Below are 27,452 nucleotides of genomic sequence, written 5' to 3' on the forward strand. Positions count from 1 at the left end.
GCAAGTAAACAAATCAGTATAATCAAATCTTACTAATTTTGAAGGAAAGATCGAAGGGAAGGTGTTAGAATGTTGAACGAGCTATCACAATACAACCGCAGGATGCGAGAACTGAGCGAATTCTGGGGAAGGGGCAGATCCAGCAAGCTTTTTTAACACTAGGCTCAGTTCCACCGGATTGGACATGAGCAACCCATGTGACTGCTGGACCCGCTCCTTCAGTACGGAGAATCAAAGCCACTATGGAGGACCATTGGCTAATTAGGACTAAGAAGGTCTGAAATATGAAACCATATTTGATCTCATCTAGCACAGATCAGAAGTGGATTTAGTAGATGTACACTTACAAATATCATTTCTTAATTTATTATTATTTATTTTATTACTTCAATTTCTAAGGAGCCCATCTCCTGATGGACTCAAGGTGGTGTATAAAAATAAAACAATAATGCAAACTTTAAAACCCCAATATTAAAAAACACTCATCCATCATTCATTCATTACTAGCCTGCAATAAAAAATACAAATGCAAACCTGAAAAATGTGTGGTGTTCCACACAGACTTTCCACAATTTCTTAGCTGCTCGATAACTAGGAAGTTTGAATCCAATAGTACTTTCATATTGTTCATGCTATGAAAAATAGTAAGAGTAAGCTTGATTGGCAGAGAAATTATGCACTGGATTAAATTATTTATTAAATTTAAAAATATCTTCATTGGATTTTTAAAAAGAAATAACCATTGATCAAAGCCATTAAATTTCATTTAATTTAAGCTATTATTGAAAAAGTTACCCAATCATGATCAACTAAAGAAAGGAAATGAAACAAAAAAACAATGGGGAAACAGGAAGGAAAGCCCTGGAAAAAATAAAATAAGGAAGATAGGGACCTGTCATTCTTTTTTTGGCTCAGCTCACCTAACACAATAACTATGGGGAAAATAAAAGGAAGAGAGCAAATTAAAATATAGAAAATAAAATAAAATCATAAAAATAGTTTAAAAAAACTTCCAACTACGTGGCTGTATTAAAATTATAATGGCTTGATTGCATAATGAAGCTGTTGTTATAGCAAATTTAATACTTCATTCTTACCATTTAGCATATCAAAAATTATGAAAAGTTACTTCTTTTATTAGGATTAAAGTAGGTACAAACCTAATTAAAGTGATTAAAATACCATTCTTAAAAAGCATTTTCCCAAAGGAGAAAAATGCAATATGATGTTACACTAAAAACACACACTGATTTGGTCCAATTTCAATACAAGATGATATTTTTAAAATGCTCACATGAAATATGCTATTATCAATAGAAATATGTATATCATAAACATATACAGTAGAACCCCGACTTACGAGATTAATTGGTGCCGGAAGGAGGCTCGTAAGTCGGAAAGCTCGTATGACGAAACATTGTTTCCCATAGGAAACAATGTAAAGTCAATTAATCCGTGCAACAACAAAAAAAACCGCTGCCGCCCGGCTGTCACCTTTTAAAACAGCCCGGGGGCTGTTTTAAAAGGTGACAGCCGGGCAGGAGGGAGGGCTTCCCAGCAGCCAGCTTCCAAGCAAAGGGGGGAAAGGAGCGGGCGGGGGAAAGGGGGCAAACCCCACCATCGGTGTGATTGCGACTCCCCTCCCGTGGCTGCTGTTGAGGCGGCAGCGGCGTCCGCCTCCGGCGCACGGCTCTCTCTCCATTCTTCTCTTTCCCCCTCTCGGGCTCCGAATGCGGCGGCGGCGGGAAGAGGAAACGAGGCAGTCCCGGATCGCTTGCTTCCCCGGCCAGCAAGCCGGCGGCCTGGGAAAGCGCTTTTTTCCTCCGTTTTTCTGCACTCTTTCCTGCCCCATTCTCCCCTCTGGATCTCCATGGGTTTCCTCCGTTTTTCTGCACTCTTTCCTGCCCCATTCTCCCCTCTGGATCTCCATGGGTTTCCTTCGTTTTTCTGCACTCTTTCCTGCCCCATCCTCCCCTCTGGATCTCCATGGGTTTCCTCCGTTTTTCTGCACTCTTTCCTGCCCCATTCTCCCCTCTGGATCTCCATGGGTTTCCTTCGTTTTTCTGCACTCTTTCCTGCCCCATCCTCCCCTCTGGATCTCCATGGGTTTCCTCCGTTTTTCTGCACTCTTTCCTGCCCCATCCTCCCCTCTGGATCTCCATGGGTTTCCTCCGTTTTTCTGCACTCTTTCCTGCCCCATCCTCCCCTCTGGATCTCCATGGGTTTCCTCCGTTTTTCTGCACTCTTTCCTGCCCCATCCTCCCCTCTGGATCTCCATGGGTTTCCTCCGTCTTTCTGCACTCTTTCCTGCCCCATCCTGCCCTCTGGATCTCCATGGGTTTCCTCCGTTTTTCTGCACTCTTTCCTGCCCCATCCTGCCCTCTGGATCTCCATGGGTTTCCTCCGTTTTTCTGCACTCTTTCCTGCCCCATCCTCCCCTCTGGATCTCCATGGGTTTCCTCCGTTTTTCTGCACTCTTTCCTGCCCCATCCTCCCCTCTGGATCTCCATGGGTTTCCTCCGTTTTTCTGCACTCTTTCCTGCCCCATCCTCCCCTCTGGATCTCCATGGGTTTCCTCCGTTTTTCTGCACTCTTTCCTGCCCCATCCTCCCCTCTGGATCTCCATGGGTTTCCTCCGTTTTTCTGCACTCTTTCCTGCCCCATCCTCCCCTCTGGATCTCCATGGGTTTCCTCCGTTTTTCTGCACTCTTTCCTGCCCCATTCTCCCCTCTGGATCTCCATGGGTTTCCACCGTTTTTCTGCACTCTTTCCTGCCCCATCCTCCCCTCTGGATCTCCATGGGTTTCCTCCGTTTTTCTGCATTCTTTCCTGCCCCATTCTCCCCTCTGGATCTCCATGGGTTTCCTCCGTTTTTCTGCACTCTTTCCTGCCCCATCCTCCCCTCTGGATCTCCATGGGTTTCCTCCGTTTTTCTGCACTCTTTCCTGCCCCATCCTCCCCTCTGGATCTCCATGGGTTTCCTCCGTGTTTCTGCACTCTTTCCTGCCCCATCCTGCCCTCTGGATCTCCATGGGTTTCCTCCGTTTTTCTGCACTCTTTCCTGCCCCATCCTCCCCTCTGGATCTCCATGGGTTTCCTCCGTTTTTCTGCACTCTTTCCTGCCCCATCCTCCCCTCTGGATCTCCATGGGTTTCCTCCGTTTTTCTGCACTCTTTCCTGCCCCATTCTCCCCTCTGGATCTCCATGGGTTTCCTCCGTTTTTCGGAGCCCGAGAGGGGGAAAGAGAAGAATGGAGAGAGAGCCGCGACGCACCGACACACAGTGAAGAAAGAAAGAAAGAAAGAAAGAAAGGCAACTTCAAAGAAAGGCTCACTGAGCATCTCTCACTCTCTCTCTCTTTCTATCCCTCTTTCTTTCTTTGTCTTCCTTTCTCTCTCTCCTCTTCTTTTATCTCCTCTCTCTCTCTCCCTCTCTTTCTCTCCCCCCTCTCTCTTTCTCTCTCTCTCCCCCTCTTTCCATCTCTTCTTCTCACTTTCTCTCTCTTGCTATCTCTTTCTCTCCCCCCCTTTCTCTCACTCACCCCCAAGCAGAAGCCAAGGACCCCCAGAGTGGGGCGGCAGGGGAGGCGAACGCCTCTCCGCTTACCAAGTGCCGGGATACGAGCCGAGAGGAGCCGGGCGCTGGATTGCCTTTCTTCCTTCCAGAGTCTTCGGAAGTTGCCGAAAGCGTCAGGGGGGCGCAGCTCCTCTCGGCTCGTATCCCGGATGTGAACTCGGGAGATGAACAAAAATGTCGCTCCCCTCCCAGCTCTTATCTCGAGCTGCTCGCAAGTAGAGCAGCTCGTATGTCGGGGTTCCACTGTATATCTGAATCTAAAATGAATACAGTAATACCTCATCTTACGAACTTAATTGGTTCCAGGACGAGGTTCGTAAGGTGAAAAGTTCGTAAGATGAAACAATGTTTCCCATAGGAATCAATGGAAAAGCCAATAATGCGTGCAAGCCGATTAGGAAAATCCAAAACATTAAGGCTTAAAAAAAAAAAAGCTGCCGGCAGACGAAGCTGAGGCGAACGGAGTGGGGGGAGGGAAACCCATGGAGATCCAGAGGGGAGAATGGGGCAGGAAAGAGTGCAGAAAAATGGAGGAAACCCATGGAGATCCAGAGGGGAGAATGGGGCAGGAAAGAGTGCAGAAAAACGGAGGAAACCCATGGAGATCCAGAGGGGAGAATGGGGCAGGAAAGAGTGCAGAAAAACGGAGGAAACCCATGGAGATCCAGAGGGGAGAATGGGGCAGGAAAGAGTGCAGAAAAACGGAGGAAACCCATGGAGATCCAGAGGGGAGAATGGGGCAGGAAAGAGTGCAGAAAAACGGAGGAAACCCATGGAGATCCAGAGGGGAGAATGGGGCAGGAAAGAGTGCAGAAAAACGGAGGAAACCCATGGAGATCCAGAGGGGAGAATGGGGCAGGAAAGAGTGCAGAAAAACGGAGGAAACCCATGGAGATCCAGAGGGGAGAATGGGGCAGGAAAGAGTGCAGAAAAACGGAGGAAACCCATGGAGATCCAGAGGGGAGAATGGGGCAGGAAAGAGTGCAGAAAAACGGAGGAAACCCATGGAGATCCAGAGGGGAGAATGGGGCAGGAAAGAGTGCAGAAAAACGGAGGAAACCCATGGAGATCCAGAGGGGAGAATGGGGCAGGAAAGAGTGCAGAAAAACGGAGGAAACCCATGGAGATCCAGAGGGGAGAATGGGGCAGGAAAGAGTGCAGAAAAACGGAGGAAACCCATGGAGATCCAGAGGGGAGAATGGGGCAGGAAAGAGTGCAGAAAAACGGAGGAAACCCATGGAGATCCAGAGGGGAGAATGGGGCAGGAAAGAGTGCAGAAAAACGGAGGAAACCCATGGAGATCCAGAGGGGAGAATGGGGCAGGAAAGAGTGCAGAAAAACGGAGGAAACCCATGGAGATCCAGAGGGGAGAATGGGGCAGGAAAGAGTGCAGAAAAACGGAGGAAACCCATGGAGATCCAGAGGGGAGAATGGGGCAGGAAAGAGTGCAGAAAAACGGAGGAAACCCATGGAGATCCAGAGGGGAGAATGGGGCAGGAAAGAGTGGAGAAAAACGGAGGAAACCCATGGAGATCCAGAGGGGAGAATGGGGCAGGAAAGAGTGCAGAAAAACGGAGGAAACCCATGGAGATCCAGAGGGGAGAATGGGGCATGAAAGAGTGCAGAAAAACGGAGGAAACCCATGGAGATCCAGAGGGGAGAATGGGGCAGGAAAGAGTGCAGAAAAATGGAGGAAACCCATGGAGATCCAGAGGGGAGAATGGAGCAGGAAAGAGTGGAGAAAAACGGAGGAAACCCATGGAAAACGGAGGAAACCCAAGTGAACACAAGAACAAGGGGACACAATCTGAAGTTAGTTGGGGGAAAGATCAAAAGCAACATGAGAAAATATTATTTTACTGAAAGAGTAGTAGATCCTTGGAACAAACTTCCAGCAGACGTGATTGATAAATCCACAGTAACTGAATTTAAACATGCCTGGGATAAACATATATCCATCCTAAGATAAAATACAGAAAATAGTATAAGGGCAGACTAGATGGACCATGAGGTCTTTTTCTGCCGTCAGGTTTCTATGTTTCTATGTAGATCCAGAGGGGAGAATGGGGCAGGACAGGGTGGGAAAAAACGGGAGGAACTCAAGTCTGGAGGTCGGGCATCCCAGCGGCCGGCGGCAGGTTCGTAAGGTGAAAAAAGTTCGTAAGAAGAGGCAAAAAAATTCCGAACCCCGGGTTCGTATCTTGAAAAGTTCGTATGACGAGGGGTTCGTATCATGAGGTACCACTGTATTTACTTTTTAAAACTGATATAACTAATAGCAATATCTACATTAGAGCAAGAACTCTGAATTCACCCAAGACGTGTTCATTTGATGCGGATAGGTGCACATAAAATGCAACACAGCCTATTAGGTGCTTCTAATCAACAAAGCCACATTTCAAACCATCTGCGCTTTTCAACTCAGACCCAAAGACAATTCCTTATAAGAAGCCTCAAAGGAAGTAAGTCATAATCCACCAAGTTATGCATGATTGTAGACTTTTGTTTAGCATCCAAATTCAGTTGTTATTTGAAAAACAGTTTATTCTTAATATTTCTCAAAGATAAGAAGTCAAATGCATTCAATTAGAACTCAAATAAAATGACGCCACAGTCTACCTCGCCAGGCCGGATCTTGATAAAAAAGCTGCTGCGCTTGTAAGAAATCTTTAACACTTTGGGCCAAGGAAAACGGTTGATTCTCAATTTATCTTTGTAGACAAGAAGACCACTGGAACAGACTCCAAGAGTGATGTCTACACCTTCCAAGTCCTATGAAAAAAGAAAAGAGGATAGAATACTCATATGTTCTTATTTCAACATTAAAACCATTAGTGTTTCAACCTTAAAAAAGTTAAAGCACTCGGATTATAAGGGAAACATACTGACTGTGTAAACCACTTAGAGAGGGCGGTATAAAAGTTTAAGTGTTACTGCTAAAAACAATAAAAGATCATACAAACTAAAGTCAGAAAAAAGAGAAAGTGGAAGAGATAAAAAGGAAAAGATAAGAAAAAATATCTGAGGAAGTGATTTTCAGTCATTACAAGTATAAAGATACAGTACTTGATGATTCTTTACCATCCATAACAGTGATGGCGAACCTTTTTTTCCTCGGGTGCCAAAAGAGGGTGTGTGCGTGCTATCGCGCATGCATGAGTGCCCATGATTCAATGCCTGGGAAGGGCAAAAACAGCTTTCCCCCCCTCCCTGAAGTCCTCTGCAGTCCGGAAACGGCCTGTTTCCAAATTTCTGGTGGGCCCAGAAGGCTCTTGTTTCACCCTCCCCAGGCTCCAAAGGCTTCCCTGGAGCCATGGGAGGGTAAAACGCCTTCCCCTATGTCCCAGGAGGCTCTCTAGAAGCCAAGAATGCCCTCCCAGAACCTCTGTGAGAGCCAAAAATCATCTGCCCGGCACATACATGCATGTTGGAGCTGAGATAGAGCAACAGCTCAAGTGCCAGCAGATATAGCTTTGAGTGCCACCTGTGGCACCTGTACCATAGGTTCGCCATCACTGACCTATAAGGTTACATGTCCTTATACAAAATCCATATATCCTTAACATTTCAGTCCCAATGCAGCAAAATTTTTGTAAAGATATTCATTTTATAGAAACATGTCTTAGTTTCATTCATTATGGTTGAACAAACCAACTTTTTACTCCTTTCTTCGACTTCTAGCAATCTTGATCTTGAATCCTTTCAAATGAATTATTTAACAATCTACTAAATGCACAGAAGCAGAAATCATTGCTGATATTTTAGCTACTAGTCTGGGTGCCCAGTCTTCAAATATCTCTTGAGGTATTTCTAATGTCATACTATTTTCTGTTATTTTGTTATTCTGTTATTTTAATTCTTTTCCCTTTTATGTCTAGAATCTTTAATCTTCTCTAGCCCAATTTCTGAAATCGTACTCTCACATTTCTGTTGTGACTTAAGGTAGGTTGCACAATTCAATTTCAATGAAGGGATTATTTTTAATAATTGTTTCCAAAACCTTATGGCAAAACTCCTAATAATCCAAATTTCTTTGGTCCCTTATTTCATTTATAACATTTTTGGATTACAGTCTTATTTTGCTTTTGCCATTTCAAATCGTTTAGGTTCCTAAGTTTATTAAGTTAACTTAAGTAAAAAAAAATTATTCTGGAAAGTAGATAAACTCAACAGGTGGCTTTGCAAACTTGTAGTTTTTAAGATCTCTAATACTCTTAAGACAAATAGGTAATTTTCAAAAGTGATTACAAAGTGAGGTTAGAAAACCTTTAAAAGGTTCCACTGTAGATGCATGTTGCCTTTTCTTTGTTTACCAATGCTCAAATCCACCAGAAATCACTTTCCTGTGGTTTCCTCTCAAGCAAGCTATCTCTCATCCTCCCCTTATCCAGAGCGGTTCCATGGTACCAGTCTGTTTACCAGTACTTTAGTCATAGCCACGATGTCATATCTTCTTGTTCAGAGATGTGCTAGAGCACCATTCCTCATCACAAGACTTCTCAACATTAAAAATGCTTTACTCTATCCATGGATTCTGCACTAGTTATTTTTAATTTCTTCTACTGTTCTCTTGACAAAATTCTAATCTGGGTAACACACTCTCTTCAAATGCAGTTTTCTATTAAATGTTCCCTATTTTTATTATATAAGCCTTGATCCAACAGGATAAATATGATTTCAGACAGAATTATTTACATTTATTCAAGCATATCCCCCCCCAATAAAAGCTTTTTTCACAATTATCATTTTTTCAGTGTTTTCACAAAAGGCAAAATCCCTCCTGCAAAGTTCCTAAATTTAATCCAGGATTTCGCTGCTTATATATAAAGCATCATAAAAAGAAAACAGCATTATGGAAAGGGCCAACTCTATCTCTTCTGGCAAGGCTCAGAATGTTTTTACCCAGTGAGAAACCATCTTTCCTTGAATTATCTCTATGTTCTTTGTGTTTATAATACCCAAGAGCAGACAAAGGGATGCTAGAATTAGTATGGTTAGACTATGTGCAGGAATTCAGAGTGTGTAAAAAGACAGATTCTTCCCGTCTCCCATATTCTGGGGTTCGCCAATTAATAGTGCCATCTGGTGGGTGCCAGGAAGCAAGTTATCAGCCCCTGCTCTTTCGAACAATATACAGTGGTACCTCGGTTCTCGACCACAATTCGTTCCAGAAGTGTGGTCGAGAACCGATTTGGTCGAGTACCGAATTAATTTATCCCATAGGAAATAATGGAAATGGGTTTAATTGGTTTCCAGCCCCTATTTCCTTTATTTCCTATGGGATAAAGATCTGAGGTCTAAGCACTCCAAGCTGTAGGAAGGGTGGGGGCAGCTGCAATACCGACAGTTTCGGGGGGGGGGGGGGGCTCCTTTCCTCAGTGGTTCGTCTTCTTCCCTTTAAGCAGTTACACCAACTTTCTGCTTCCCGGCGGTGGCGACGGCGACGGCTTTCCTTAGAGCAGTAGCAGCGCTGGGAACAAGACATGAGAAAAGGAAGCCACTGACGTTCCCGGCGCTGCTGCTGCTCGAAGGAAAGCCTCTGCCGCCATTGGGAAGGAGAAAGCTGATGTAGCTGCTTAAAGGGAACAAGACGAACCACTGAGGAAAGGAGCCCCCCCCCAAACTGCCGGTATTGCAGCCGCCCCCACCCTTCCTACACCCTTCCGCTTCAAGCTGTAGGAAGGGTGGGGGCAGCTGCAATACCGGCAGTTTCGGGGGGGGGGGGGGCTCCTTTCCTCAGTGGTTCGTCTTGTAGTTGTAGGCAGCTACACCAACTTTCTCCTTCCCAACGGCGGCAGAGGCTTTCCTTCAAGCAGCAGCAGCGCCGGGAACGTGACATGAGAAAGGGAAGCCGCTGACGTTCCCGGCGCTGCTGCTGCTCGAAGGAAAGCCTCTGCCGCTGTTGGGAAGGAGAAAGTTGGTGTAGCTGCTTAAAGGGAACAAGACGAACCACTGAGGAAAGGAGGCCTCCCGAAACTGCCGGTATTGCAGCCCCCCCCCCCTAATACAGCTTGGAGCACGACTGGGAGGCTGTTTAGTGGGCGGCCAGGATGGGCATGTCGGATTCCGACTCCCATTCCTTCTCACCCCGTCCCCTCATTTCAGATAATAAACAAAATTTTCTGTGGCTGTTCAGTATCCGAATTTTTGTTCAGATACCGAAACAAATTTTTGCCGAAAATTTTGTTCGGTATCCGAAATGTATGAGAACCAAAGCGTTCGAGTACCGAGGTACCACTGTATCTCCTAGATTCAGAGAATCCCAAGCCCTATTAGTATTTTTAAAAAATTTGAAGACCTGGCCCTTTCCTCAGACATGGAATCTGGAGGTTAGGTTAATCTATCGCAGTAAGTTAGTTGTTGTTATTGTTAATGGAATTTTGCTTGGCTTTTGGTCACACTACTTTTTTTTAAACTTTCTTATTTTCTCACTGTGTTTGTTTGATTTCATTCCTATGTTTACCAATCAGAGTCGCAATCAGGTATTTAATATCAGATATTTAAATAAAACATATACAAGTAGAAATATTATAAACAAATATATTATTTTACCTTAGCTTGATGAAGATCAACTCCATACATCGACAACTTTTTAGCATTCTCAAGAAATTCCATATCAGCCTGAGCTGGACTCATAGATCTATAAACAAATAGGTTCCAAAATATCATTTTAGCAGCACTTAGAATGCACCCTGGGTCTACTGAACCATGAAAATATAATTTAACCTGTTCACAATTAGTTGTGTTCACCCAACATATTAAGTTTATTTTAATTTTTATTTTTTAAGAATAATTAACTTTTAGAAAAATTGTAAAGGCAATTATAATGTAACAATCCCAATTAAATCAATAATAAATTGCTGTATATTAAAGGTATTCATACATTCATACACACACACCTTTAATTGATTATATAACACTTGATCAATGACAGGTTTAATACTCACTTGTATGTTTTATGTAATTCTGTGATCTTGTCTTCTAGCTCTTTTGTCTGGTTTGGGGCCAGTTTAAATTCACTGACATAATCTGCACCATGTAGATCTGTATCATAATCTCCTAACTCAGATTGGATTGTGTAGGAACCCAGCAAAGCTAATGTAGCAAAGGAGCAAGGAAGCCGCCCATTAATAATATCTTTTCTTAGCTGGAGACACAAATAATATCTGCAAAATACAAACATCACACCAAGGAATTCAAAGATTCAGTTGCATCAATAAACAGCAATGACTAGAATTTCAAAAGCACCTTTTTCACTTGCAACTGTCTGACTAAAAAAATCCACCAGATGGATTGAAAATTATTTCAGTCTTAAAGAAAGCTTCCTAAAACCAAGTATTATTTGATTTTAGCATAAGCATGATAAAAGATAAATTTACTCACTCTGTACCTTATGGAACTAGCACAAGATCAGCATTATGTAGCAGAATTTTATTATTTTCTTCTGTGTTATTTGCAGATGATGAATACAAAAATAAAACAATTCTTTCAAGAAAAAAAGCAGGATAAATAAGGGATGTATAATGAAGCCAGGTTCACCATTAAACCAACACTATATCTGTCTTCCAAAGACTGATGGGCTCATTAAACTGTTTTACCTATTCCCCTATACTTATATCCTGATTACATCTTTTCTTGCAGATTGAAGAGCACAAGTTAAACTTCTCTTATATATTTTATTTATTTATAGTTAAATAAATATCTTAGAGATGCATTATCCAAAATCAAGTATTTTGTTTGTTATTTTTCATTTTCTATAAGTTTAAGGTAATATTACTTGACCTTAGAAACTTTAAGTTGTGTTGCCTTCAATCCCTAGAATATGCTGCTTAGGACAGAGCTGAAGTCTACAATTCTTTAAAGTTGTCAAGGTTAAGAAATAGTGATTTAAGGATATCGCATACCTTGTTATATCTTCTGTTAATTGTGCTGGGTCTGGAGGGTAAAACTTGACATTGAAAGTAAAAATCCATGGGCCTCCTGAATTTAAGAGAGATATTTGGTTATTTTGCATTAATCAGCAAATATCAGTAGTTAAATTATTATTTTTATCGTCAATTGACTAAAGGGTTGACAGACATTAAAAGAGATCTAGAAACCACAAGATTTCCACTCCTTCCATCAGCTTTGCTATAATTCAATAAGAAGGTATAGAAGTAATACATAAACAAAAACATTACAAGCAAAATTTCTCAATTGCATTATAGACCAAAAATAAATTACAAAAAAACCCACAACCCACCACCTGGAATCTCTTTGCCTTTAAAAATATATATATATCTTAAACATATTCCTTCCAGCTATAATATCACAACTTCAATTCCTAAAAGATAAAACAAAATCACTTTCAAGTAATCAACCAAATATATATCATTGGCTTGTAACCATAGACTCCAATCTTCTGTAAAGAAAATAAAGACCAATCCAAACTGGAAGAGTCGCCATTCCAAGGACTAGTGCAGTGGTTTTCAACCTGGGGGTTGGGACCCCTTTGGGGGTCGAATGACTGTTTCACAGGAGTCGCCTAAGACCATGGGAAAAGACAAATTTCCCATGGTGTTAAGAACTAAAGCTTCTATTCATCTGTAGTTATGAAAACCTTTGAAAGGCCAGTGATGTCCCACTTGAAAACCATCACAGCACTGTTAGACCCCCTGCAATTCTGCATACCAAGCAAATAGATCAACAGATGATGCTGTTAATATGGCTCTACACTACATCCTACAACATCTTGAATCTCCAAAGACCTACGCTAGGGTCCTTTTTGTAGACTTTAGTTCAGGATTCAACATCATCATATCAGACATTCTTTTAACTAAACTAAATCAGCTAGCAGTATCTGAACACACTTGTAAGTGGATCACAAGCTTCCTAACAGACAGGAAGCAACAGGTGAAGCTAGGCAAAATCACATCAGATACCTGTACAATTAATTAGCACAGCCCCCCCCCCTCCCATGGCTGTGTACTCTTACCACTTCTCCTCTCTCTATACACCAATGACTGCATCTCAAACGATCCATCTGTTAAACTACTGAAGTTTGCAGACGATACAACAGTGATTGGTCTCATTCGAGACAATGATGAAACCGCATACAGATGGAAGGTTGAACAACCAGCCTCGTGGTACAATTGGAACAATCTAGAACTGAACACACTCAAAACCGTAGAACTGGTGATAGACCTACCACCTCTCACAATACTAGATGATAGAATATCAACAGTAGAGACCTTCAAATTTCTAGGTTCTATCATATCTCAAGACCTAAAATGGTCACACCTAACATCAAAGCGTCATCAAAAAAGCACAACAAAGAATGGTCTTTCTGCGCCAACTCAGGAAGCTCAAACTGCCCAAGGAGCTGCTGATACAGTTCTACAGAGGAATCATTGAGTCTATCATCTGCACCTCTATAACGGTCTGGTTTGGTGATGCAACCCAACAAGACTGACACAGACTTCAGAGGATAATCAGAACTGCAGAAAAAACAACTGCTGCCAACCTGCCTTTCATTGAGGACCTGTATACTGCATGAGTCAAAAAGAGGGCTGTGAAAATATTTACTGACCCCCTTGTATCCTGGACTTAAACTGTTTCAACTCCTGCCCTCAAAACATCGCTATAGACAACTAGACACAAGAACAGTTTTTTTCCCCAAACACCATCACTCTGCTAAACAAATAATACCCTCAACACTGTAAAACTATTTACTAAGTCTGCACTACTATTACTACTAGTTTTTTCTCATCATTCCTACACCCATTTCCTCCCACTTATGACTGTATGACTGTAACTTTTTGCTTGTATCTTTAAGATTTTTATTTATATTGTTTCCTCATTGCTTATTTGACCCCTATGACAATCATTAAGTGTTGCCTCTCATGATTCTTGACAAATGTATCTTTTTCTTTTATGTACACTGAAAGCATATGCACCAAAGACAAAGTCCTTGTGTGTCCAATCATACTTGGCCAATAAAGAATTCTATTCTATTCTATTCTATTCTAGCATCTTTTTACAATCCAACCAATCTGACCTTCCGGTCAATCAGCATACAGTTCTGTTGGGAGAAATGGTGCTAGACTTTTGGTGGGGGTTCATCACAACATGAGGAACTCCATAAAGGGGTTACGACATTAGAAAGGTTGAGAATCACTAGTATAAAAAAGTCATACAAATGTAAACTAAGTCAACAATAAACAAACCAGGTAAGCCCAGTGATGGTAAACCCAGTGAAAAAGCTACAAATGCACTGTGAGCTCATGGTTTATCATAGCTGCAAGTTAATTAAGGTTGTAGTCTCCTAATTGAGTAAATACTGAATCGTTATTCTGCACCCTTTATGAGGGAGGAAGGATACAAATAGATTAAATTCTATGTTAGGCTTTACTGAACCTTATGAATTGGACTACTTTGTCCTTAATTATTTTCAAAAAGTTTTATTCCATTTAATGATGCAATTATATCCCTGCACAATTAACATAACTGACTTAATTTTAATACACTATTATATGTCTTTGATAAATTACAAAGCAGATTTTACTAATATATTTGCTGATTCTTTTCATCACTTTTTGATGACTGTGATGATCTATAGGCATTTCACCCTGATTCTTTTTAGCAGCTACTTGTTTGAGGAATCAGATACAGTGATACCTTGTCTTACGAACTTAATTGGTTCCAGGACGAGGTTCGTAAGGTGAAAGGTTCGTAAAACGAAACATTGTTTCCCATAGGAATCAATGTAAAAGCAAATAATGCAAGCAAACCCATTAGGAAAATCCAAACTTTAAGGCTTAAAGAAAAGGCGGCAGGCGGATAAAGTGAAGGCTAACGGAGTGGAGACGGACAGCGAGGAGAAGCAAGGAATGGAGGTCCTAACGAAGGCTAACGCCACCCCAAATCTCTCCCAAAATCGCCCCTTCGAAATTGTCCTACGTTGCCCCAAATTCCCCCCAAAATCGCCACTCCAAAAGCTTCCTACGTTGCCCCAAATTCCCCCCAAAATCACCACTCCAAAACCTTTCTATGTTGCCCCAAATTCGCCCAAAAATTGCCCCTTCAAAACCTTCCTACATTGCCCCAAATTCCCCCAAAAATCGCCACTGCAAAAGCTTTCTATCTTGTCCCAAATTTCCCCCAAATCGCCACTCCAAAACCTTCCTATGTTGCCCCAAATTCCCCCCAAAATCACCCCTTCAAAACCTTCCTACATTGCCCCAAATTCCCCCCAAAATCACCCCTTCAAAAGCTTCCTATGTTGCCCCAAATTCCCCCAAAAATCGCCACTCCAAAAACTTCCTAAGCTACTCTAAATCCCTTCCAAAGTCTTCCAAACTCACCTCTCCTTTCAAAATGCCTCGTTTTTCCTTGTTCCCTTTCTTCACTCCATTTGCCTTCATTAGGACCTCGATTTGGATGGCATAGGAAGCGGCTGGAGGGGCGATTTTAGAAGCAATTTGGGGCAAGGTAGGAAGCTTTTGGAGGAGTGATTTTTGGGGGGATTTGGGGCAATGTAGGAAGGTTTTGAAGGGGCGATTTTTGGGGGAATTTGGGGCAATGTAGGAAGGTTTTGGAGTGGTGATTTTTGGGGAAATTTGGGGCAACGTAGGAAGGTTTTGAAGGGGCGATTTTTGGGGGAATTTGGGGCAACGTAGGAAGCTTTTGGGGGAGCGATTTTGGGGGCAATTTGGAGCGGTGTAGGAAGCTTTTGGAGGAGTGATTTTAGCAGCAAGATGGGGTGAAGGAAGCGGCATGCTAGGGGGGATTTTGGCAGCAGGATGGGGTGGCTGCGGGGAACAGAGGAAGCGGAGGGCTAGAAATGGGGCAGGGAAATGGGGCAGCTCCGGCGTTTCCCGCCTCAGGTGCAAGCGAAAGGGGGTGGGGAATCCCGGCGGTGACAGTCACAAGGCAGGGGAATTCCTTCAGCAGTCAGGGAGCGCAGGCGCAGTAAGAGAGTGCAGGCGCAGTAAGAGAGCGGAAGTGCAGTAAGAGAGCCCATGGACCTGGGTTCAGGTTCGTAAGACGGAAAGGGTTTTTAAGATGAGGCAAAGAAATCTTAAACCCCGGGTTATCTCAAAAAGTTCGTATGACGAGGGGTTCGCAAGACGAGGTATCACTGTACCAGTTACCTTTTTATTTATTTATTTATTTATTTATTTATTTATTTATTTATACATGCCTACCACTTTATCAAAACATCCACTTACCATGAACTTGTTTTTTTATCTCTTTGGCAGCATCCAACCATGTCTACAAAAAAAACAGCAAATATTTATCATTTGAAATGTTGAAAAATAACATAATATGAAAATGTATTATTGCTGCATTAATACAATACAAAGCTAGCACAGTAGTAGAATAAAATGACACCTATTATAAAAGTTTAACATAGTCAAGCTGATAAACAGGAAGTGTCTTAAACATCTTTTTTATAATAATGAAGTGAAAAATAAAGAACGAAATTAAAAATAGACACAAGGACTATCAATATTAATTGCTGCAGAATTATAATTTTACAAGGCTAGACATTTTTGGATATTTTTCAAGTTGAAAGCAAAACACAATTGCCAACTCCCCCTCCCCATTATACAAGCTCTCTATCTATATACAGGGGTGGACAAAACAATGGAAACACGACTTTTTGGTATCATAATGTTTGAACACGTTCAAATCAAACAAAACTTGACACATTTTAATGTTTCTTTTAATTCTGTTATTTGATATGTTTTTAAAATACCTTTCTTTTACAGAAATTTAAGGAAATTGGTTATAACCTTCTAGAAATAGCAGACCTCTCAGACTTTCAAAGAGGCCAAATTTTTGGTGCTTGAATGGAGGCACTACTGTAACAGAAAGTGCCCGAATGTTTGGCACTTCAAGAGATGTCTCAAAAGTAATGACTGCTTTTGGAAGAGAAGAGAAAATATCCTCAGCCAAGCACAGGTCTGGTTGAAAGTCGAAGTTGTCTGAGAGAGACCGTCGGACTCTAAAGCGAATTGTTAGAGCAGATCGCAAGACCACAGCTCCTAAAATCACTGCAGAACTCAATAGACAGGTACGGAACCCAGTTTCCACAAAAACTGTTCGAAGGGAGCTTCACAAATCTGGATTCCATGGAAAAGCTGCAATTAGAAAACCTCTGCTCTCAAAGACAAATGTTTCAAAGTGTTTAGAGTGGTGTAGAAACCACCAGAAATGGTCCCTCGAGCAGAGGCAAAATGTGATTTTCTCTGACAAATCATTATTTACCCATTTTCCGACCTCCAGCCGTGTTTACATTTGGAGACAGCCAAAAGAATCATTTCATCCAGACTGCCTTCTCCCAACCGTCAAACATGGCAGGGATTCAGTGATGATCTGGGGTGCTATTTCTTGGAAATCCGCCGGGCCAATGATTTCCCTTCATGGAAGAATTAACAGCCATCACTATTTAGGAATTTTGGCCGACCAAATTCATCCTATGGTTCAAAAACTGTTTCCAGAGGGGGATGCCATCTTTCAAAATGATAATGCACCAATCCATAGAGCAAGAAGTGTTAAAGAATGGCACGAGGAACATTCTAATGAAGTTTAGCATCTCATCTGGCCACCATAAACACCAGACCTCAACATTATTTAACATTTATGGTTGATTTTAGAGATTCAAGTAAGAAGTCGATTTCCACCACCATTATCTCTAAAAGAACTGGAGGGTGCTTTAACTGAAGAATGGGCTAAAATTCCTTTGGAAACAATTCACAATTTGTATGAATCAATACCTCGGAGAATTGAGGCTGTATTTGCCGCAAAAGGTGGACCAACACCATATTAAAAGATATTTTGATGATTTTTCAAGGTGTTTCCATTTTTTGTCCACTCCCATGTATGTAGATATAGTATGTACAAAGTATAGTATTGTCCTGTTCAGAAATATCAGAAGTCACTGGAGGCAGGTGCTGTCCATGGTACTGATCTATTCAGAAGACCTTCTAAGTGCATTATGCAGTTTAGTACTTTTCTGTGTTCAGCCAGTTTCTACAAATTTACCAGTGTCAGGTTGCATATACAGTCTTTTATTATCTGTTCTCCAAATAAAGTTCAGTTCTTCCCCACCACCCCACCAAATTTAAGCAAATTAATTTTCCCCAATGACTAATAGGAACATTTTTGTGTAAAGTTTTCTTACCTTCGACGTTGGGATATCCCATATGGCCAGTCCAAAATAATCCTCTTCCAAAAGGTTGAGGTGATCACATACTTTCTTAAGAAGATCTTGTCCTTTGGCATGTTTCTGTAGAAAAATACAAATAGTTAGAGAATTACAGACAATCATAGTAAATATGTATTTTTAGCTTTGGTCTTAAATGGGGAAAACAAAAACAGATAAAAAATGGCCAGAATGAAACCTGCAGAGATGTGAGGACTAAATTTCTAATCTTGCACATAAAAAGAGGGAGGGAGGGACAAGCAAACCTTAAATAAATCTGATTGGGCATACACTTAACACCACAAAATTAAGAATCATGTATTTCATCATTTACAATATATACTCTCTTCCTTTGGGTAATTATTTAAAGTATTGGAAGGCTGCAGTCATGTTTCCTCTTAGACTTCTCTTCTTTAAACTGAACATAACCAATTACAGTATTTTAATAATTCTTCTTATGATATGGTGTCTTAGCCCATCAGTATCTTTGCTGTTTTTCTGTATTCTAATTCCTCTGCATTCCTCTTGTATTGTAGTGACAAAAAATGGAAGCAGTATTTTAAATGCTGTCCATGTCAAAGTCATGGAAATGAGAATTCCACTCTACACTACTCTAGTATGGTCTGACCAGTGTAATGAAGAATGGAACAATCAATTCTATGATCTTGACATTATAATTTTGTTGATGCTACACAAGACTGCAGTGGCTCTTTTGGCAGTTTTAGCACACCACTGGCTCATGCTTATTTTATGGTCTATCAAGACATTCAAATCCTGCTGACAAATACCATATTTTTCGGAGTATAAGACGCACCCTTTTCCTCCCTAAAATAGGCTGAAAATTCAAGTGCGTTTTATACTTTGAATGCAGCTTTTTTCCGAAACGTTTCCCCCCAGCCCTAACAAGTACTAACGATCTTCCCAGCTCTTACTGTCTTGCAAGCTTTCACTGTTACTCTCTGTGAATAATGTTTTCCAAACCCTGTCTTTGTAGGTTTTTTTCATTGCTCTAACTTGCTCCAAAGTTGCAAATGGCAAGCACATGATCCCAAGGTGCTGCAACTCTGCAGGGTTCACATTATAATGGCAACTGGGACTGCCACAGCTGCCACTTTAAATTGACATGGCAAGCAAAGATCTAATAATCCAGCCAAACAAAAAGGATTTGTATGGAACAGCCTATTTTTTAACAAACCCATGAAGTTCTAGTACTCACCATCCTCTAAATAATTAATTAAATGAACAGAACAACAGATACCGGTAGTTGAATTATGGCTAGTTTAATTCATCAGCATTTCTCCACAATTTCATAAATATGATTTTGGCTGATGGCCAAACTATAACTTTCTGCTAGAGCCTAAAGATTATAAATCAATATATGAGCATTGCTTGAAGCACTGATGGGTGAAAGGTTTTTTTCTTGAAGCATCAGCAAGCCTTTCCCTCCCAGCCCACAAACAGATGTCAGGCTGAAAGGATATAAAAAGCTGTTTTATATCATCAGCCTGTTGTCATTCCTGCTAGTAGCAATTCTCCGGGAACTTCAATCTAGGATCTTTAATCAAAGATGATACAGAAGGAATGTAGAATCCAAAGCAGTGAAATCACAACTTTACCATAAGCCTCACTCAAACATAACACTCAAACATTGCGTCATCCCGTATGAAAAAAGAATATATAAACTTTGCATTTTTGTTCAACTTCCATTCTCTTCATGTAGAATTAAAGACTACATTTTAGAGGTACCGACATATAAAGTAACCATTGTGTAAAATATTACTAGTAATATTTTAATACCACTATATAATAATGTAACATTCATATACTGACTAAGTCAATTAAAACACCTATTTTCCTCAGTCAGCTACAGAAATACAACTTGGCAATAAACATGCATTTAGGCTTAATTAGTGACTCAAAATATCAGTAAACCTTTAAAAAGAACAGTAGTATTTAATTCCCAATATACTATGCAACAGTTAAGCAAAAGGTAGTGTATCACATGAAACTTTTATTATCAGTAACTTTAAAAGTGCAACAATTATGTTTTTAGCAAGGCTCAAAGATGCCTGTAGTATATTCCAATCAGTTCTTCTCATACCAATATCAAACCTTAAACTCAATGTCATTAATTCATGACAATTCAACATAAAAACCCACTGATTGCTTTTAAAAAAGTTAACCAGATTCCTGGGGCCAATTATAAAGCAGTGGTTCCTCCAAATAGTTATTTTATTAGTGCATTTTCTTTAAAATGGACTTTGTAATTTAAAGATATGGTGGATTTGTTTAGGCTACTATAGAAAAAATAAGGTATTCTATCATTTCAAAAAGATAAAATGTATCAGGACAATAACACACACACCCCATATTAGTTTTAATATAGGTTTACAATTCAGAAAAACAATCTGTAACATATAAATATACTTACATCCACAGAACACTCAAAAATTGCATCATCCAGTAAGGTAATCTTGCAATGCATGCTATTTCGGGGTCTCCTTACAGTTTTGTGAGCACTTTTTACTTCTTTTTCCACCTTTCCTTTGTTCTCTTTTTTTTCACCTGTATTGGAACACTCCACCTGATCTTTTTCTTCCTTAATTTCAAGATCTATGTTCTCTGGATCTAGGTCCTGATCTTCTCTCCTATCCTCTTGAGCAGGCTGAAAAATCATTAAAATATTCTAACGTAAATAAAACATTTCTCTGTAATATGTGTTTATATTTGTGTTTTATAAATCTTTATTACTTTAAATACTTGATAAGTAAAACTTTTTTAAAACCAGGGCACTCTAGTTGAAATTCACAACTATATTGGGGGAGCAGGAAGACTTTTTAAATAAAAGGATACATGAATACAGTGGTACCTCAAGATACGAACTTAATTGGTGCCGGGAGGAGGTTCGTAAGGTGAAAAGTTCGTAAGACGAAACATTGTTTCCCATAGGAATCAATGGAAAAGCAATTAATGCGTGCAAGCCCAAAACTCAGAAACCGGGAAGCCGGCCGCCACCACCAAAGGAGGCTTGAGCCTCCCTTTGCCCCACGCTGCTTCGCCCTGCCTGTTGTCCTGGGTGAAGTGCTGGGGGGATGGAGTCAGGAAGGTCCTCCTGCTCCCCCTCCCCAGCCAAAAACACAAAGACAGGCAGGGCGGAGCAGCGTGGAGCAAAGGGAGGCTGAAACCGCCGGCGGCTTCAGCTTCCCATTGCTCCGCGGGAGCGGCAGACCGCCTTTGTATTTTTGGCTGGGGGGGAAGCAGGAGGCGCAGGATCGGGCCGGCGGCGGGCGCGCCGCAAGGTAGCAGGTCAGCATCCTGGGCGGCTGGGCGAGGAGGCGCGGCCGAGCGGACTTGGCTCCGGCTAGACCTCCAGCGAGGATGGGGCGGGCAGTGGGCGCGGCGGCAGCGGTAGCGGCGAGGATGCGTCCGATTCGGGACTGGCGGCCCCTGAGGCAGTGGGGAACATCGGCGCGGGAGGCAGGAGAGGACCGGGCGACTGGAGCAGCAGCGCGGCTTCTTTTTGCCTGGGAGGGAAGGTGAAATGCCAGCGGCTCTAGCAGCTGCTACGAGCGGCATTTCACTTTCCCTCCCAGGCAAAAAGATGCCGGGGAGAGGGGAACGCCTTCCGCCTGGGAAGTCCGGCCCCATCATCCCAGAATGCCGGCATCTTTTTGCCTGGGAGGGAAAGTGAAATGCCGCTCGTAGCAGCTGCTACGAGCGGCATTTCACCTTCCCTCCCAGGCAAAAAGATGCCGGGGAGAGGGGCACGCCTTCCGCCTGGGAAGTCCGGCCCCATCATCCCAGAATGCCGGCATCTTTTTGCCTGGGAGGGAAGGTGAAATGCCGGCGGCTCTAGCAGCTGCTACGAGAAGCATTTCACAGCCGGGCTGGGGGGCTTCCCAGCAACCTCCCGAACCCCGAACGTCCGGGTTCGGGGTTGGGGGGGGTGCTGGGAAGTCCCCCAGCCCGGCTGTCACCTTTTAAAACAGCCAGGCGGCTTTCCAGGAGCCTCCCGCAGCCGAACGCCAAACCCGAACTTCCGCGTTCGGCTTCGGGAGGCTCCTAGAAAGCCGTGCGGCTATTTTAAAAGGTGACCGCCGGGCGGGGGGGCTTCCCAGCACACACACACCCCGAACCCCGAACTTTTGCCGAACTTCCGTGTTCGGGGTTCGGGGGGGTACTGGGAAGCCCCCCAGCCCGGCTGTCACCTTTTAAAACAGCCGGGCGGCTTCCCAGGAGCCTCCGAATGCCAAACCCGGAAGTTCGGGTTTGGCGTTCGTAACTCGAAAAACGTTCGTAAGAAGAGGCAAATTTTTTCTGAACCCCGGGTTCGTATCACGAGTTGTTCGTAAGACGAGGGGTTCGTATCTTGAGGTACCACTGTATAGTGGAAATTGCTACTTAAATGCCATTAGTTTCCAATATAATTTAAAACAAAACAAAATATATTGTCCATAAATTATATCTTAAAGATATGAAATATTTTCCAACTTGAACCTAGAAACTTCTTCAAAATTAAGTTGTAAAACTTGGACAAATTATTTTACATTCTGCCTACTGCCAAATAGCTCTAAGAGGTACCTTCATAATCAGTAAAAACCGTAAAGCAGAAGCGTAAAAAGCATCTAAAACCCCTATACAAATGAGGGGCATGCCTCAACTCCAAAAGCAGTGTTTTTAATTATGACTGGATTACTGGAAAAGCAGACATTTTGTGGATGTTAGACATATCCATGGTAAAGCCAGAATTTAAAACAGGATGGAAAAAAACTGCAAGTATCTTTGACACAAGCTTTGTGAGGCTTTGTGCACCTTGAATTGGAACTGGAAGACAGTATAGCCTTTTCAATATTGGTGTAATAGAGCATTTATATTTTCTTGGGAATAAAATCCATTTAAGTCCCAATAAAAATATATTTGGTTTTAGTTATATCAAATTACTAAATAAGCTATATTAAACTAAAATCATATGCACGTATTAGGAGGAATCTCCCTAGAAATCTAAGCAGTCAGAAAATATTATATGTACATGATATTTACCTGAGTTTCTGCACTGCTGAGTGAGTGAAGATCTAAAGACGGATCAGTCCTAAGTTCAGGTTCAGGAGCTGCTATTGGAGCTTTCAGCAAAATCTCTTCATTGAGATCAGCTTCTATTTCAGTCTCTTTCTGGTGTTCTTCACCAAGTTCTTTTGTTCCTGCCCCGTTGCCTTCTTCCTCAGATACCTGAGATTTGGGCCTCTTGAGAAGTGATGAAAATAAGCGTGACAGGCCACGAGTTTCAGAACTGCATTCTTTGTTCTTACTCTGGTCCTCTCGGGTGGGTGTGTCACCATTGGATGCTTTCAGCTTCTTTTTGGATGGATTATCCCCCTCGGGTGCTTTCTCCACAAAAGATTCCTGGGGATCAGTTTCAGCCACTACCTCCTCCTCCTTTGGGGGCTGCTGTTTAGGAGTCTCAGACTCTGCCGCTAAACTCTTTTCAGTTGTCATGTTTCTAGTGACAGGAAAAAAAACTTTACTAAAGACATGAAATATTAATATAAAACCACATTTTATGTTACATAAATGGCTACTGCATGTTTCTTAATCCAGAAAAAAAACCCTAACATTTATAATTCATAAAATTGCTTTTCCAAATGCATCATTCCAGTAAGATAATATATAGTTACTGTATAGTTTAATGTACTGGATGTGAATTCTTCGTGATTACAAAATTCAGTTTATGAGGTACAAAAAAAAATCCAATGCAAAATTCTAAAATTTAAGCAAGATTGCCAAAATTAACCTTGAGAACTTTGTTGTGTATTGCATGGATTATTTTCAAAGCTTTCTAAATGCTTCTTACTTATAAAACAAAATAGCAGTCTACTTGAAGATGGTTCACCTGCCACTAACACCTAGGGGAATGCGTAAAAGTACAATGAAGTTTCATAATAGGCTAATCAAAGGCATGTAAATTGGGTGTTCTATATTACAACACCCACTATTTCTTGCCATAGACAGAACTCCTCAAAAAGAACTTAATTCACATGGATTCCCTATTTATATATCTGAAAACTACTAAATTATGTTACCAATAATAAAATCAGATTTGGGGCAGTAGTATTATACCACAAAAGCTAGTTACACATCTTTGTCCATCTTACTTCTGCCATCACTTTCTCTTCCTACTAACTTTGATAGGGTGGAAAATCCAAGATAATTATGTCTCCGAAGAAATACATATCAATATATCTAAAGAAAAAGAAATGCAGCTTTCCTTCATCTTATTTCCTACTACATTAAGTACTGGTAGATCAAGTACATCATTAGGTAGATGAGGTGAAATTATAATAATTGATACTATTTTAAAAAAAATCACATTCAAGGTTCAAGTCCAGATCAAAATGTGATATGAAAACACAACAGAATCCAGAAAGTGAAAGGAGAGTAGCCATTTGCAAATTTAAAAATGTAAAATAATTTTATCAAACTTGGAGATCATCAAAACAGGTAATCCTTGACTTAAGAATTAATTTATTGCATTTGTTGAGGGAGAAAGTAGGGATGACTATTTCTACTGATTAGATAGATAGCAGGTAAGCAACAATACTTTGTTCTGCGAAATCATCTCTCAAAACAAGGTGTATCAACCTGGCTGCCTCTTTGCTTTAGTATCTTGTTCTGGAGGTTTGAATCAGGGGTTCATTCATTTCCATATCTTAGTCTGAAGGTCCTAAAAATCTCCTAAAAAGATTAAGCATTATATTGTCCTCTGTATTTACTGAGGTGGAATTGCAAGGACACCTTTACTATGTAGCATAAGAGGTGAGAAAACCTTTTTAGGATTAGGCATAAGACAGAAATTGATTCCAGAAAACAGGTGAGCAAACATCTGAACATATTCTATCCACTATTTGAAGTCCAACATTCTATCCACTAGTTCTACAGAACTTCAAACAATAAAAGCTAAATAAAATATACAAGGCTAAACAAAAAAAAACCCTTTTTCCCTTTACAAAATAATTTATGCTGTTAAGCAATGTAATTTTATCCCATCACACTGAACACTACTGAAATGTAATGAGCTTTATAATGCTACCTATTTGAAACTATACATATTTCAAGCAAAAGAAGAAAACAGACTATCTTTCAAGCTTGTAAAGAAATGATTTTCTGTTGGAAAGCAGCCAGTTTATCAAGTGATGCCATGTTTAGCATAACTATAAAAAAAGATGAGGGTTATATTACTGTAACTTACAATAATCATCTATATAAAATCTTTAAAGTTTTAAGAGATTCACAAACGTAGTCCAAATTTCAGTCCTGAACTGGAGCTGAGAAAAATTTTCACCAAATAGAGCATTAAATAGCTCCATGTGCTTCTAATTAAACTATTGCTGCTTAAGTGAAGGTAAAAATCTACATTTTCAAATGTTATATTTTAACCTTAAAATCAGAAGACATATTTCTTTTGATTACTGTAAAAGCATCTAGAGGACTTACTATACAATAATTGCAAATTCAATACTGATTTCCTAAAACTATTAAAGAAGAATAATTTTCAAAAATATTTCAAATAAAAATGATTCTTCAGACCAGTGAAATTCTAACCTCATCCAATTGCATTAGTTGCCAATGTTAATTTTCCTGTGTTATAATTAAACAATCCATCAGTGCATTCCATAAAAAGTGGTTTGAAAGTAGTATAGAACTATAATAGTATAGAATGAATGCTATTTAAACTTTAGAAATTACACAGCACTGTAGAAGCTAAAAACCATTTCAGGAATACTATCCTACCAAGCACCACCAAAGTAAACAACATTACCATCACTGTAATGCTGACTCCTTCCCATTCATCTTGTACTTAATACAGATATATTTATATTCCGCAAAAAGAATGGGGAGAAACTGAGTTATACTTTGGGCTACATGCCAAAACAACTTGGGAAAATACCAGTCAAAATAGAACGTTTTTACAAATTCCTCTACCACTCAAGCTTTGAAGTAGCAAATCAGATATATGCTTACGTGCAGCCACAGCCATAACTTTTTTTTCAAACGAAGTAAACAACATAATCTCCAGGAGGGGGATATTTCCCATTTTAAAAATGGACACAGGACAGAATTGTTTATAATGGTGTGGTGTATTAATGAGATAGATATCTTTCAAACAAACTCCATCCACCTTAGGTTCCAGTTAAGTGAATGATGATTTTCTGAGAATTACGTTATACAGTATTACAACACTTTCAAATAAACATAAGGAAAAATCCTGAAAGATGCGGAGATAGGCCTGTGCAACTATTTTACTACAAGTACTCCATGAAAGCCCCTATTAATAATATAAATTAATCAATAGTATCTCAATCTGAAATAAATTCTCTGATATACAGTCAGTGTTCCCTCTAATTTTTTTTCGGGGTGAGCGGAAAAGTATAGTGTCTGAGCGGCAGTCCCTTTGGCACTGGGCGGCATATAAGTATAAATAAATAAATAAATAAATAAATAAAGTAAGTAAGTAAGTAAGTAAGTAAGTGTGGGCGTGCGCTATCACACATGAGCAAGTTCTTGCATCCATAATTCTATACTTTCTATGTCTTCCTCCCTCTTTCCTCCCTCCCACTTTCCTTTCTATCTCTCCCTCCCTCTTTTCTTTCTATCTTTCCCTCCCTCTTTCCTTTCTATCTCTCCCTCCCTCTTTCCTTTCTATCTCTCCCTCCCTCTTTCCTCCCTCCCCTTTTCCTTTCTATCTCTCCCTCCCTCTTTCCTCCCTCCCTTTTTCCTTTCTATCACTCCCTCCCTCTTTCCTTTCTTTCTTTCCCCCTGCCTTTCTTCAAGCCCTTCCTTTTCCCTCTCCCTAACTACCCCCTTCTCCCCCCTTTCTATCTCTCCCTCCCCCTTTCTCTCTCCCTTCCTTCATCTTTCATTCCCTCTCTCTCCATCCCTCTTCCTTCCTCCCTCTCTTTTTTGTTCTTTCTCTCTCCCTCCTTCCCTCCCTCTATGTCTTTCCCTCCCCCTTCTTCCCCCCTCTTTCTCTCTCTCTTGCTTTCTTTCCCTGTCTTTCTCTCTTGCTTACTTTCTCGCTTTCTTTCTCATTCTCTCTCCCCTCCTTTCTCTCTCTCTCTCTTTCTCTCTCGTTCACCACGCCGGCAACAGAGAGAAAAAGAGAGAGAGAGAGAGAGAGAGAGATGGAGAGAGAGTGGAGGGCGCCGTTGTCTTCGCCTCTGCCCGGCGGCTCTGCAGCGAAGAGGAAACAGTCGCGCACCGCCTCCCGGGAGCCCGGCCGACTTTTGGAGCCGTTTTGTTTTCGGCCGGGCGGAGGCGGCGCACGGAGGCGAAGACACGGTGCCCGGCCACGCTCCGCCTCCCGGGAGCCCAGCTGAAAACAAAACGGCTCCAAAAATCGGCTGGGCTCCCGGGAGGCGGAGCGTGGCCGGGCACCGTGTCTTCGCCTCCGTGCGGCTCTGCAGCGAAGAGGAAACAGTCGCGCACCGCCTCCCAGGAGCCCGGCCGACTTTTGGAGCCGTTTTGTTTTCAGCTGGGCTCCCGGGAGGCGGAGCGTGGCCGGGCACCGTGTCTTCGCCTCCGTGCGCCGCCTCCGCCCGGCCGAAAACAAAACGGCTCCAAAAGTCGGCCGGGCTCCCGGGAGGCGGTGCGCGACTGTTTCCTCTTCGCTGCAGAGCCGCACGGAGGCGAAGAC

At 41.5% G+C, this 27,452-nt stretch overlaps 1 protein-coding gene across 50 annotated transcripts in view; it reads right to left on the bottom strand.

Moving 5' to 3' along the window:
• EPB41 (erythrocyte membrane protein band 4.1) overlaps positions 1–27,452 on the bottom strand; it is a 175,484-nt gene that overhangs the window by 67,216 nt on the left and 80,816 nt on the right. For 42 of the 50 annotated variants that reach the window (XM_070763842.1, XM_070763838.1, XM_070763831.1 and 39 more), the window contains 9 exons: positions 22,805–23,261; positions 20,196–20,429; positions 17,744–17,848; positions 15,786–15,828; positions 11,481–11,556; positions 10,524–10,742; positions 10,129–10,216; positions 6,196–6,348; positions 535–632 (listed from right to left, as the gene is read on the bottom strand). In XM_070763842.1, coding sequence (XP_070619943.1) covers positions 535–632; positions 6,196–6,348; positions 10,129–10,216; positions 10,524–10,742; positions 11,481–11,556; positions 15,786–15,828; positions 17,744–17,848; positions 20,196–20,429; positions 22,805–23,257 — 1,469 coding nt within the window. In that variant the 5' untranslated portion in view covers positions 23,258–23,261. Of the gene's footprint in view, positions 1–534; positions 633–6,195; positions 6,349–10,128; positions 10,217–10,523; positions 10,743–11,480; positions 11,557–15,785; positions 15,829–17,743; positions 17,849–20,195; positions 20,430–22,804; positions 23,262–27,452 lie in introns of those variants that run through there. The other 8 variants (XM_070763861.1, XM_070763864.1, XM_070763845.1 and 5 more) reach the window with 1 other exon arrangement.

This window comes from Erythrolamprus reginae, chromosome 11 (assembly GCF_031021105.1).
Source record: "Erythrolamprus reginae isolate rEryReg1 chromosome 11, rEryReg1.hap1, whole genome shotgun sequence".
In the NCBI taxonomy this organism is placed as follows: domain Eukaryota; kingdom Metazoa; phylum Chordata; class Lepidosauria; order Squamata; family Dipsadidae; genus Erythrolamprus; species Erythrolamprus reginae.